At 39.2% G+C, this 14,361-nt stretch overlaps 2 protein-coding genes across 2 annotated transcripts; one reads left to right on the top strand and one right to left on the bottom strand.

Moving 5' to 3' along the window:
- Positions 1–1,408: 1,408 nt before the first annotated feature.
- Positions 1,409–2,672, bottom strand: LOC135608295 (serine/threonine-protein kinase PBL35-like). Its single transcript, XM_065101006.1, has 4 exons — positions 2,543–2,672; positions 2,234–2,370; positions 2,034–2,157; positions 1,409–1,949 (listed from the first exon to the last, which is right to left on the bottom strand). The coding sequence occupies exons 1-4, from the start codon at positions 2,577–2,579 to the stop codon at positions 1,465–1,467; spliced, it is 783 nt and encodes a 260-aa protein (XP_064957078.1). The 5' UTR covers positions 2,580–2,672; the 3' UTR covers positions 1,409–1,464.
- Positions 2,673–6,670: 3,998 nt separating this feature from the next.
- Positions 6,671–14,264, top strand: LOC135608293 (uncharacterized). The gene is made up of 8 exons (XM_065101005.1): positions 6,671–7,016; positions 7,464–7,613; positions 7,697–7,831; positions 7,909–7,974; positions 9,408–9,473; positions 9,579–9,686; positions 12,881–12,971; positions 13,849–14,264. Exons 1-8 carry the CDS (start codon positions 6,819–6,821, stop codon positions 14,052–14,054), a joined length of 1,020 nt encoding a protein of 339 aa, XP_064957077.1. The 5' UTR covers positions 6,671–6,818; the 3' UTR covers positions 14,055–14,264.
- Positions 14,265–14,361: the final 97 nt, after the last annotated feature.

Raw genomic sequence — 14,361 nt, 5'->3', positions numbered from 1 at the left:
AATGGACATCACGATCAAGGCGACCTTGTTCTTCTTATTGACACCACCGATTTGTTTATGATAGCAACGACTCGTGTGACATTTCTCGATTCCGAGGTCGACTCTGCACGCTCGGACAATGTAATATGATGTTCCTCTTGGGGACAGAGGAGAAAGACGCATCTTATTGTTGAATTCAACGAGGAACATCGTAAGGTGCTTCAGCCGGAACACTAACAATAGAGCTCATTAAATCCAGCAAACGGAGAACAGTGTAGTCGGAAAGCGTACTCTGATAGCGAGCAGAGAACAGAGCAGTAGGAAACCACACTCTGCTCGCGGTCTTGTCGTTGTAATTTGAGGCAAGAGTCTGGTTGGCCAAACAAGTATGTGCAGAGAGAGAGAGAGAGAGAGAGAGAGAGAGAGAGAGAGAAGGGGGGGAGGAGAGAGAGCTGTTGGACCTTTTGGAATTTGAACTGTGGGTCAGAGTTGTCATCCCAAGGAAGGAGAGAGGGGCGAGACAGGGAGGAGGGGGAGAGGGTTCAGAGGGTGCTGGCGACAGATGGGACATGGAAATCTAAGTCAGACAGTGGCATCGATGGGCGAGCCATGCGGGATTCTTATGAGGACGGGGATTACATGTCCTGTCGCCTCATTACTGCCATTTAGAGACTCAAAGCTAAAAGAAAGCTATATTATTACATGACAGTCCTTTAAGATAATCCATATAGATTTTTTTTTCTTTTTTTGGAAAAAGTGGGATACGACTAAAAGGGTTTGACAAAAAAAGGAGAGAAAAAGGAAACAATTTGAAAATTAAAATCTAAAACTCACTCTAAAAGATAATTCATTTTTTTTGTGTCTTTGATTATTTACCTGTAAAATGCAGCAGAAGACAGCCGTTGGTTGGATACCGTACGCAAGAAAGAAACTTTATGGTCAAATGAGATGATGTATTCCGATGAGTTGTCTGCCGCCTCCTCAGTGACTGCTCTGCTCGGATATATGGAATTTTCTTCTTTTTTTTAATTCAAAATGCTGTAGATTTTGATCTAAAGAATTTTAGGAATAATATTGAAAAGGATTATCGCAAAAAGATGAGAGAAAATTTCTTGTAGAGTATTAAAAGATGGGGGAGGCTTGAATATTAATGGTTTGATTTTTTGTGCCTCCTTATATAGTAAAAATATTAAATCACTATTTGGATGACTCTTCCAATTTGGAGATGTATCAATGATCATCGGAGGACCTTTGAACAGTTGGCTATTCGGGATGAACTAGCCAAAGCTTCCCAGCTCTGTTTATCCAATATTATCATTAAAATTGATTTCCTACAAATTTATCTGATCCAAAACTAAGCCTGTTCGTTAGCTGCACAATGTTTGTAATGCCATGTTTAATCTAATCCGAGAGAGTAAACATACAAATGCTCAATTGTAGTCCTGAGTTCCTCGATGTGACTGAGAAAGCACGCATGCTCGATCCCTATGGTTCACTGCCATGCGACAAGCTCCTCATCGGGTGGGGATACGGGGAAGAGCCACGCGAGATGCTGCTCCTCTTCGGCTGCTGTGTGTTGCTCTCGATCGGGTGGGAGGCGGCAATCGAAGCAGCGCGTTCCTTCGTCATGGCCCGGAAGGAGGAGGAGCTGCTGGCGATGTCGTTGAGATCGACCAAAGGTTTGAGAACCTCCACCACCTCGCTCATCAGCGGTCGAGCCTTGGCGTTCCGGCCGACACAAGCCTGCACCAACTGTGCCACCTTCTGAGCTCCCTTGACGGAGAAGTTGCCGTGCAGACGAGGATCTATAATCCTGTAGAACTGTCGTTTGTTTCCCAGGTATGGACGTGCCCACTCCACCAGGTTTTGCTCCCCGGCCGGTCGTCTTTTGTCCATCGTTCGCCTCCCTGTCATGATCTCCAGCAGCACAACGCCGAAACTGTAGACATCACTCCTCGATGTCAGATGTCCTGGAAGAAGAGATGAACGATGACGAGATTGTGCTGTTCCCAGCGGAAGCCAAGTTCAAGATGAACGCAAAAGAGCTCTTTTACCTGTCATCACATACTCCGGGGCTGCATATCCGTACGTTCCCATCACTCTCGTTGTTACGTGAGTCTTGTCGCCCTCAGGACCAGCTTTAGCGAGGCCAAAATCCGAGAGCTTGGCATTGAAATCCTGCAGCAGCACAACTCAGGAAGCAACTCAACGAAAGCAAACGGGAAGCATGAGAACACATGATGTTGGTACATACAGCATCTAACAGGATATTGGATGTCTTGAAATCACGATATATTACTCGTCTCTCGGCTTCCTCGTGAAGAAAAGCAAGGCCTTTTGCTGCACCAAGTGCAATCTTCATTCTAATCGACCATGGCAAATCCCGGGATCCTGTTGCCAGAGATGAAGGGTAGCAAAGATTACATAGGGGCAATGTCAAGGTTTTTATGGCTATATTGCAGACCAACATCAAGGTTGAGACATGGCTTCTTTCCTCGAAAGGAACTTCCCACGAAGGAGATCAAAAGCTAAGAAAAAAGTGAAAGACAGGTTGATCACATACTTCTGAAAAGATGGTTCTCCAAATTTCCACGTTGCATAAACTCATACACCAGCAATCTCTGATCATCCTCGATGCAGTATCCAATCAGCTTTACCAAATTTGGATGTCGAACATCACCAAGAAGATTAACTTCGGCCTGCGAGTATGTGAAGATGATAGTTTGCAAATGAAAATTTCTCACCAGGTAGAACAAAGAAGTAAACACGCGATCATCACTAGCTAATGAAGAATTAGATATAGTACAAGCCACTCTTTATGCCCTTGAATTCGATCATGGCTGAGCATCTTGACGGCAACAGTAAGTCCGGTGCCAGGTTTAACGGGAGCTGTTCCATATTCCTCGATCCATCCTTTGTAAACACGGCCGAATCCTCCCTCTCCGAGTAGGCCATCCGGTTGGAAGTTACTTGTGGCAGACTTCAGCTCTTTGAAGGTGAACCTTCGCAACTGGGATGAAAATTTCAGATCATCGACGGCTTTAGAAGGAGATGGATTTGTTGATTTGGTTTCCCCTGATCAGCATACAAGTGACAATCAAATCAGTAAGAACCTGTTCAAAGGCACGTAGGAAGCTCCAGAGCAGTACATCTTTAACTTGACGAAAGAGAAACATATGTCACACATGCAAATATATTAAATATATGTGACAGGAAAACTATTGAGATCAATGATCATTAGACCTTTTATGGCAGCCCAGTTAATGTCGAGGACAAAACCTTTTATGTACCATGTAGATGTGATTCAAGACAGGTAATTGTGTTGCCTCCTTCCTTTTCACCGATACGAATAGAAGGATATATTGTTAGAGATAATACGATAGAATATTTTATAAAATATTTTATTCTTTTATTATCTGGTATAAAAAGATCATTTTTAGCATAGTTATCATGGGATTGCTTTTATCACTCATTACCATATACTCACATACCTTGAGTTACTAACTTGGGCATCGAAGAGATCGAGTCGAAAAACTCATCATAACCTTGGTCTTTATGCGAGCGATATCTCGGGAGCTTAGCATTTTTATCTCGGATGCACCTTGGTTGTACCTTAAATGTCCCTATCCATATGGGCCAGAGTTTCATCGAGCTGACTAGGACGTCAATCATACTTTTACATAACATTTTGACGTTGAAAGACGAACTCGATATCATATAAATGCTTGCATGTCGATTCTCTCTAAAGCGAAGAAGCTTTGCCCTTGATCGATAATATTTTCGCTTATCATTGACCCACTCCTGCCTTAGCTAGCGTAATAAGCGACGCCACCAACTCAGTCATAGGCCCTAGTTCCATTAGTACTCATCGAGACTCCTCGTCCCGACATGGCATTAACACCCTAGGAGGGCCCGAGACGTACCAAATCACCTATTGAGAGGACACTTTGGTCCCCAATCGTGAAATTCAGCAAACCGCACCACCCTCAATCTGTCCCACTTGAATTCAAGGCTCAGTCAGCGGACTTAATAGAGGATTTCATGCGGGTCCAACTGCGATAGATGGACCAACGTTTGGAGCTACATTAGTAACTACATGCGGTTAAGAAACCCGACCACCCCTCGCTATTGGGGCGTGGAGGTCAAGAAACCTGAACCCCTTCATTGTTGAGCTGTGAAGGTCAAGTGTAAGGCATAGAGATCGAGAAACTCGCCACCTTCCTCCCGTTGCTGAGATATGAAGATCGAGCACCCAGCTTCCCTCGTAATCGAGGCATAGAGGTCAGGAAGGTTAACCCTTCTTATTGTGAGGCACGGAGGTCGGGCACTCGACCCCCCCTCACTGCTAAGGCATGGAGGTCAAGAAAGTTGACCCTCCTCGTTGTTGAGGCACGAAGGTCGAGCACCCGACGCCCTCACTATCGAGCCATGTAACATTTGTAAGCACCCTTATAATTCTTGCAACTCGTTGGCGAAGGACTAGTAGTTGCCATGGAAGACTTTGTGCTTAGGAGGGGCTTTCTTAGAGTTCTTCAACGAGAGGAGTAGGGAGAGACCATTTTGGTTCTCCTTATCAACCTTCCCAAGCAGAGATGAGGAATTATTGACAAATATGTTAATGTCGCTCGGTGGCAAGTTCTTTAAGGGCCTTTCGACTCCTCTCCTTCCGTTGAATAGTCATAGCTGCCATGGATGAGCAGAAGGGAATAGAGGAAAGAGAGGCGAAGAGGAACCCAAGACCCGACTCTAGCATGACTTGGTGAGCCATGCAAACTACCTTCGTTACCTCTTCATTGCTCTTCCTCTGCATGTGCCCATGTCGGATAACTTGACAGTTGCATTTCAAGAGCATTATCAATCAATTATCATCCGACATGTGGCCTCCACATGTTGTCCAGATTGGAAGGAGGCAAAGGCTATACCCACTGGTCTGTCCACATGGACAAAAGTTGAAGACAAACTATTGCAAATTGTCTCCCTTTTGTTGCCCACATGGGTTTGAGCATCAAAACTACATCGAACTGATGAGGACATCATCTTACCATAACAGAGCAATAACTGCACTTGCATGTATCTCGCTAAAAAGAAAAAAAAAAAAAAAAAAAAGGTAATTCACAACATAAAGGGTTTGAAACACCGCAACAATGACTTAAGGTATCATCTTTCCACATTAGATGCAACACTTATTTACTCGGCAACGATTACGGAGCAATAAGAACCATATGGTAGGGACAGTAACCCGACATGAATCCAGCATCCAGATATCCTTGATCACAAACTATTCATTTTTCTCGAAGATAAATCAAATCGCGACCAAGTAATAACAATGATGAAAGAGAACAATGAAGAACAGAGGCTAAAGAATTGGTATCAGCATCCTGTAAAGCCAAACTAAAGATATCACGCGCCACATAACCGATGTTAAAGTCATGAGCGAGCAAGACATATTACCACGCGGTGTGCCGACGCTCCTGATCGTCGTGTCCACATTGGCTTTGGAAGACATGCAACCCCCCATCGAGCGAAGCTTAATCCAGCGCAGGGTCTCCTCGCCCTTGTTCTGTTTCCTTTCCTCCTCCTCCTTCGATCTTCCACCACTTGCCCACGCTGCTAGCCAAACCTCCTCCGCTCCCAATCCCATCCTCCCAACACTTTATGATCCAAAAAAGATTCACTCAAGATACGGTGACATTGATCCACCTACCAACATCCTTTTTCATCGGGGGAAAGAACAGACCGAAACCCCAAACACAAGCCATCAAATCCGATCCTACTCCAAAGACCGCTCTAAAAATCCGAGCTTGAGACCCTCGAACCAAACAGCACGGAACGTTTTGGAGATACTCCAACTGCCCCAAAGTTCGAACATTTATTTCACGAAGCCTCCGAAACCCCCAAATGGGTTTCTCTCCGGGAAAACGCACCCCTCAGATTGAGAAAAGGGTAAGGCGCAATGACGGAGACGAAGCGACCAGCCCTAGGAACTCTAGCGGGAGGAGGAGAGGGCTGCAGGTCTGCTGCCCTAACCGGCGGCACTATCGAGCATTGTGGTACGTCGAGAAGGAATGGGGAAGAAGGAAAAGGACAACCGGAGACGAAGCCAAAGACGAGAGAAGCGAGTTAAGAGTGTGCAGAGAATGAGACGCACGCAGGCAAGAACGGCAAGGGGAGGGAGAAAACGAATAAGCTATCTCTTTCCTACCAGTTCAAGACGGTAACGTCAGTCTCACGTGCTGAAAGATGTTTATGCCGATCCACCAATCAACAAGAAGGTATATTATTGGGCAAGATGGTAAATGTACGAGTAAACGGGGTAAAGGACGGGCAATTCGCAAAGCGGCGCCACCGGGAAGTTGACTGCACAGTCCGCGGGAGGAAACGGTGAGTGAAGCGCGTTCGGCTCCCCGCGCGAAACGTACTCATAATACTCTGTACACGCAATTGTTTCCGCCGTTCGATCCTCCCGCCCGTCCATCAAATCATCGCAACGAACCATCATGACGTAAGACCACCTTACAGCCTTTCATTCCTCCTCCCAATATATATATATATATATATATATATATATATATATATATATGCTTCAAGCGGATCGGGTATACATCCGATAACACGAGGAGGGGCTTAATTCGGGTTCGGATTCTATAAGAGCTCGGATCCATTAAATGCACTCGGGTCAGGGATCGGAATCTTGAAAGGCACCGAGGGCACCGACTCTTTAGCTTGCCTGTTCTTGGTCCGTCGTCCTCTGCGCTCGCGATTGATTAGGGTTTTGGGGGAACAGGGATTCGAGGGGGCGCTGAGTCGGCTGCGGAGGAGGCGAGGCGGAGGGAGCGAAGATGGGAGAACGCAAGGTCTTGAACAAGTACTACCCGCCGGACTTCGATCCGGCCAAGATACCTCGGCGGCGGCAGCCGAAGAACCAGCAGATGAAAGTTCGGATGATGCTTCCGATGAGCATCCGCTGCAACACCTGTGGAACCTACATCTACAAGGGCACTAAATTCAATTCTCGCAAGGAGGATGTTGTTGGAGAGGTGAGTAATTCTTGTGTTCCCTTTCTTGTTCTTGTTGTTCTTGCATCTTTGATTCTCTTGAAACCTTTGTTCTAATTGATCGCGTCATCCTTCGGTCCGTTTTTTCTCTCTGTTTCTTCTTTGATTTGTCCCATCTCCACTAAATCTGTGATATTGTGGACATCAGGGTGTAATTTGTTTCAACATTCATCAAGTTCTTGAATAGTAAAGTCATTGTCCTGTGATATAGGTTTTAGAAGATTGTACCGTAAATACGAGGATCACATCTTGTTCGAGGCCTTTCTTTTCCATTTTTGTGTATATGACAATGTAATTCAGTCTGCGAATTTGGAGTGGTATAATCCATTTGGTTTTCCTTTCTTGATGCGTTTGATTCCTTTATTTCTTATTTGCTGCTGCACGATGTGGTGTGAAAATTATGCTATTAAGGTAATTTGTTTCTTGCAGACATATCTTGGAATCCAAATATTTAGGTTTTATTTTAAATGCACTAAATGTTCGGCCGAGATTACTTTCAAGACAGACCCTCAGAACACAGATTACACTGTTGAATCGGGAGCATCAAGTAATTTTGAGCCTTGGCGTGATGAAGATGAGGTGAGTTATTTGCTGTACTATGACAAGTTTGTTATAATGCTTTGTGTTGGTTCCAGTCCTACATGTTATGTGGTTCTCATCAGGTGGTAGAAAAGGAGAAGAGGAAAAGAGCTGAGGAAGAAATGGGAGATGCTATGAAGTCCCTGGAGAACCGAGCATTAGATTCCAAGCAAGATATGGATATACTTGCTGCACTTGAAGAAATGAGATCTATGAAGGTACTTCAAACTTGTTTTGCAGCAATGATATGTTCTATAACTGCTTCAGGTTCACCATTTGTTTTGCTCTTCTGCAGTCTAGGCATGCAACTGTAAGTGTTGATTTGATGTTAGAGACTTTAAAAAGATCAGCCTATGAAAAGGTTAGTGCTGGTACAGTTCTCTATTCTTCCAATTTTTTTTCTTTTAATTTCCTTTATGAAAGTTGGCACTCTTCATTTATGGGACTTACCATGTATCTCAAGATAATAAAAATTATGTAGTCATATGCAGATGCTGTTAGGTGTTTTTTTTTTTACTTGGCAGATCAGTCAGTTGTTCCATTGAAATGACAGTGTGCCTCAATTTCACTAAAAATAGTTCGATTGCAGTTTCTAAGTTGAATGGATTTTGCAAACATAAGGACAATCTTGTCAATGAGCACCTTTGAATCTGGAGAATGGAGATCTTGTAGTAAAGAAGTTGCACAAAAGAGTTCTCAATACTTGATGACATTTGTGTGCAATGGCTTGGTTTTTCAATTTTTTGTGTGCATGCTCAGCACGAAGAGCATTACAAAAGATCATGTCTTATCAAACAGTTAATTATAACCAATTGTATTGCCAAATTGAAGGAAATAAAGATGGTGGTGGTGACTAAGCTGTACAAAACACATTGCTCATGTCATATCGATGAAACCAGAATGTTACTGTAGTCATTGCAGAAGGATTACATTCTTCCACCAGTATGTTGATGGACCAAGCACAAAAATAATAGATTCTTGAATGATTCCTGGCTGGGAGCTTCAATACTGATCTGGTAACACCATGAATTGTCTCTTTTGGGTTTCACTAGATATTACCAAAATATAAGTTATTTTTGAGAAATTAATTATGACAGCTTGATTTTAGTCTGGCATCAGAGAGGGTCGGAAGAGGAAGGATTAATGTGATTGTATATGGAGCTAGATATGTTTGCTACTATTAATTGGGCTTAAGTATTTTGGACTATGTGGTTTTATGCTTATCAAGTTAATGACTATTTTTATCATCGGGTCAAGTCCTATCATAAATAAAAAATATTTAGGCAGTTAATGAATTGAGTAAAGTTTTAATTATTTATTAATGTTTAGCCTAGAATGTACTAGAGTAATTAAGTTGCGCAGGCAGTTGCTGTTTCCTGTTGGTGAAATCTTTCATACTTAAAACTTTGCTTTTGTTTGGCGTTTATTTGTTTGTTGTTTTCATACTAGATGGACAATTAATTTGTAAATTCATATATAGATATTTTATTCTCATCATAGTGTGGCTTATTGTGCTTTACTTCTAAATGCAGTTAATGAAGTGAGTAAAGTTATAATTCTTTATTAATGTTTAGCCTAGAATGTACTAGAGTAATTAAGTTGCACAGGCAGTTGCTGTTGCCTGTTGGTGAAATCTTTCGTACTTAAAACTTTGCTTTTGTTTGGCATTTATTTGTTTGTTGTTTTCGTACTAGATGGACAATTAATTTGTAAATTCGTATATAGATCTTGTTTTCTCATCATAGTGTGGCTTGTTGTGCTTTACTTCTAAATGGCTATCTTGTCTACTGCCAGGAGAAAAAGATAATGGAGGAACTAGATGAAGCAGATGAAGCACTTATCAAGTCCATAACTTTCCATGTATATACCTATATACTGTGAGCTATTGCATTTGTAGTCACTGTTTTTTCTTAATTGCTCTTAATCTTGATGTATAATTTGTTTATGAGCAACTTGTTGGTACAGGGTTCAAAAGATTTTGTTCGAAGAATACATGATGATGAGGATGATGATATTGAAGAGCTAGGCCAGCCATCTTCTAGTTTAAGTGAAACATCAGATAACAGTTTAAAGGTACTTCATTGCTATATTAGCTATGTTTTCTACTATTCTTTTTAATGTCTGAATGCACATGTATATGCAAATTTTACTGTGATGGTAGGTAGCTTTTTTGTGATTGGTATGCAAGGGTGAACTTGCATAATCCTGGGAAGGACAGGCATGTCGTTTTGGCTGGTGTATCCATGTCGGACACGTGTCAGACACGTGTTTTGATATTTGCCAAAATTATATGTTAGAGATATAATGTCTTACTATTATAATGTCTGCCTGCTATAATAAGCCTAAATTATAAATAAGATATAATAAGTCTACTGTAATATCTAAATTATAATGTAGGCCCCTTATTCATAATAATTCAATGTATAACAAGAGTAATAGGTTAGGTCTTTTTTATTATTGTCTCTCATTCATAATAGGTTAGATCTTATTTATAATGCTATATTAGCCATGATATAACACCACCAATGCTGGTCTCAGGCCTAGTTGAAAAAGGTGGAGGGCTCTGTTAGATCATTGACAACCAACATAAAATTATGTTAGATCTCATGAACATAAATTTTAACCGATTTTAGTATGGAGCTATGTTGTCACCCGGAAGTGGCACGAGACACCTTCACCACCTAGGTGTCCCGAATTGCAAACGGTGGTCTATGTTGTTGCTTAGAAGCAGCCTATCATATTGGTGCCTAGATGTGGTTCTAAGTAGGCAAGGGATCTCATTGTTTTGGACTAATGAGAGTAAAGAAGTTAGTCCAAGAGCAGAGAGTTAGGTTAGCAACTTGGAATATAGGAACACTTTCAAGGAAGAGATTAGAATTAGTAGACACTATGATAAAAAAAAGAATAAATATTATTTGCTTCCAAGAGACTAAGTAGGTAGAGGAAAAATCTAGAAAGATTGATAGTACTTGATTTAAAATTTGATATACTGGAAAAGTTAAACACAGAATTGGCTTAGGAATTGTTGTTGATAAGGATATTGAAAACAATGTTGTAGATGTAAAAAGATTTGGAGATAGCATTATAGTTCTAAAATTTGTAAAAGGACAATATGTTTTGAATGTCATTAGTACAAATGCCTCTCAAGTTGGATTGGATGATCAAACCAAAAAAGAATTTTAGAAAAACTTAAATGATATCATTCAAAGAATGCATATAACTAAAAAACTTATAATTAGAGGAGATTTCAATAGTCATGTAGGGAAAACATATGGTGAATATAAAGGGATGCACGAGGGCTTTGGTTATGGGGAGAAAAATGAAGATGGTGGTATGATTTTGGATTTTGCAACTTCATATGATCTTATAATTGTAAATATTCACTTTAAGAAGAGTGATGAACATTTGATTACTTATAAGAGTGGTCATAATTATAGTCAAATAAATTTTTTTCTCACTTGAAAGATAGATAAAGTTATTTGTATGAATTGTAAAGTTATACCTGTCGAAAGTTTGATGAATCAACATTGGTTGATGGCATTAGATATTTACTATAGAAAATGGAAGAAGAAAAATATAGTAGAAACTTTTACCAGGACTAGATTGTGGAATTTTAAAGATGATAATGTAAATGCTTTTAAGAATAAGAGGGAAAAGGAGACGACTTGGAACTTAGACGAGGATAATATTAATATTGTTTGAACTACAATGTCTAATAAGACTAGCAGCTTAACAAAGGAAATTCTTGGTGAAACTAAAGGTAAAGGTGTAACCTTAAGAGAGAGTTGGTGGTGGTGTAACGAAGTTCAAAATGTAATTTTTACTAAAAGATCATGTTTTTAAGATTGACAAAATTATAAAAAAAGAGGAAAAATGTAAAAGATATAAATAAAAAACAAAAAAGAGGCTAAAAAGAGGTTAGTATAAAAAAATATAAAACTTATTATAATTTTTATAAAAAATTAGGTATTAAAGATGGTGAAAAAGATATATCGAATTGCTAAAGCTAGAGAAAGAAAGTGTAAGGATTTAGGTAATATTAGATGCATTAAAGATGAAGATCATAGAATACTTATCAATGATAACAAGATTAAGGAAGATGGAAAAATTATTTTATAAGTTATTTAATGAATATTCCATTACAAGACTTAGATTTAATGATAAATAATAGTGATAGATTTAATAATCATAGATTTGTTCGTAAAATTAGAGGTAATGAAGTAAAAGATGTATAAAGAAGATGAAAATAGTCAAGAGTGTCGTGCCTTTTGGTATATCCCTATCGAGGTTTGAAAAATTTTAAGAAACAAGGGAGTAGTTTGGTTAACTAACTATTTAACAAAATCATGATATTCGAAAGGATGCCTGATGAATGGAGAAAGAGGATTTTTAGTATCAATTTACAAAAATAAGGGTGACATACAAAATTATTCTAATTATAAAAGAATTAAAATCATGAGCTAGACTTTGAAACTTTGAGAAAGAGGAATCGAAAGTAAAATAAGGCTTGATCTTGACTAAGTACTATGAACTTGACTAAGCACTCTGAACTTGACTAAGCATATGACTTTTTTACATATTTCAATGGTGGCAAAAGATTCATGTAACCGATCCTAAATAGTTTGGACTTACAGCTTTGTTGTTGTATATTAGTCATGATATATGTTACATTGTGAATATATAATGATTGTTGCAATATTACTTTTTGCTTTTACGAAACACATATAAGGCCTATATTAACATGAAAATTCAACCAGAAATATATTAAAAATGATGTATTGTCGTGTCTGTGTCGTGTCGTGTTCTTGTCCGTTCTTCTTAGGCATAATCTTATTTTATATGCCAATTTGACATCACATAAATTGTTCATCATGTGACTGTATATGATGTGATTCATATTTGGACTTAAAATTGTCAAGGCACCAAGATACCTAGGGTTAGATACAGCTGATTGTCTAGGACTTAGACTGTACTGGGATCCTCTTTTTTTGACAATATCTGATATTTTCTTTTTTTGCATTTACTGGACGTAAAGTCTTAATGCACATAGTTTTAAACAATGGTTATTAGATATTTTTGTTAAGATATTTCAGATTTTTTGGGCACTGAATGCTTGGGGCTTCTCGTCCTTATATGATATATTTTAATGTAATATTAATGGTTTTTTCTCTGAACTAATAATTTATAGGCACATTGCATTTGTGATCATTCGTTGTATGATTTTTTACATTGGTCGATTTTTAGCCAACACTTCTGTTATTCTGCAGAGGAAGCTTCCTATGGAGACCTCAGTGAAGGTGGAAAAGCCAACAGATTCTTTAACTAAAGCTACCATGTCTGATGGCTCTAAAGATAAAGGTACTTAATGTCTAGAAATCTTTAAATTCCCAGACCCCATGTATTCATTGGCTGCATTCTTTATGTGGTATTAACTGCAGACTGAACATATGGTCATTTTGAGTAGAGAGGAATCATCGATTACTTATGCTATGACTGGCATTTTGATCCTGCTATATAGTTTTTTTCTGCAATTCTGAAATTATGCTCCTTGTGTGGTTTATTTACTTCAAACCTTGGGTTTTTGCAAAGGGAATATCTCTCATATTCTGTAACCACCGTTCCTGCTCTCCACTCCCTGTCCTGTCCTGATCTTGCATGCATTTTTCTCTCCTCTTCTACTCCTTTCTTTACTCTACCTCGATTTTTTTAACATTATTATTCTTTTTTATTTAACTTCTAATTATACTAGTTACTACTAACATACTTTAATGTAGAAGCATTAAAGTGGGTTTTACTGTGGGTTTACTAACATGCTATTGCCTCCGGTAACAACCCAGCTTTCATTTTCTTAATTACAGTTGGTGGCTTTGAGAAAATCTGGCTTGTATGCCCTTCTTCCATTTCATGTGTACCCAAAATTTAATGTGGATTTACTGTGGAGATATATATTAATTGTGCATCTTTAACATGATTCATACCATGATTCTAAATTTTGGATATTGGATCCATATCAACTAAAGCCCAACCGTTAATAGTTCTATATCGAACCAGGGGACGTTATAAATATTTCATGTGATGATGAATTTAAGGGTGTGAGAACAGTATGGATGATAATTAAGTGCATATTTCACTATAATTGCATAAAGCTGAATGATATTCATCATTTGATCGAGATTCTACGTTTTTTTTTTTCCTCTCAGTTTCATTAATGAACTCTTTTCTGCACATGTGACAGGAAATCAGGGTGGTTCTTTGTTACCCAAGTTTATACTAAAATCTCGATCTGTGACAGAGGGTCCTAAGAAGCCTCGAATTGCATCCACAGATTGTGACCCTTCAAAAGCCGAGGAAGAAGGTAAAAGCAATAATACCACTGGAGAAGGGATCACAAATGGGCTGCAATCCCTCTGCCAAAACTATGACAGTGATGAAAGCGATTGAAATCTACAATCTTATTTTATGCCTTTGTAAATTGAATATATAGAGGTTCTTAATATGACTGCTAAGCTTCACAATTGTTGGTTGTATCTGATCGGATTAAATCCTGCTGTAGTAGTACATCAGAAGATGGATTTGAAGGCCAATGTATTTTCGCGTCTGCTAAACGTATGATTTGATTGCTGTGGCATCAATAACACAACAGATTTCACATATTATGTTATTATTAGGAACATAACATTGCCAAAAAATGATGCGCAAAATCATCTTTAGATTGCAGAGTTTAGGTTACCTGAATGCCATGGTTGAT

The sequence above is a fragment of the Musa acuminata genome, chromosome BXJ2-3, assembly GCF_036884655.1.
Source record: "Musa acuminata AAA Group cultivar baxijiao chromosome BXJ2-3, Cavendish_Baxijiao_AAA, whole genome shotgun sequence".
Lineage (NCBI taxonomy): Eukaryota > Viridiplantae > Streptophyta > Magnoliopsida > Zingiberales > Musaceae > Musa > Musa acuminata.
This window is presented reverse-complemented; position numbering and strand designations above follow the sequence as displayed.

Coding starts and splice junctions, on each gene's coding strand:
- LOC135608295 (XM_065101006.1), bottom strand. CDS start 2,579: ATGCAACGTGGAAATTTGGAGAACCATCTTTTCAGAA. Junction 2,371..2,542: donor GGAGAACCATCTTTTCAGAA/GTATGTGATCAA, acceptor CTCTGGCAACAG/GATCCCGGGATTTGCCATGG. Junction 2,158..2,233: donor CCAATATCCTGTTAGATGCT/GTATGTACCAAC, acceptor GTGCTGCTGCAG/GATTTCAATGCCAAGCTCTC.
- LOC135608293 (XM_065101005.1), top strand. CDS start 6,819: ATGGGAGAACGCAAGGTCTTGAACAAGTACTACCCGCCGGACTTCGAT. Junction 7,017..7,463: donor AGGAGGATGTTGTTGGAGAG/GTGAGTAATTCT, acceptor TGTTTCTTGCAG/ACATATCTTGGAATCCAAAT. Junction 7,614..7,696: donor CTTGGCGTGATGAAGATGAG/GTGAGTTATTTG, acceptor GGTTCTCATCAG/GTGGTAGAAAAGGAGAAGAG.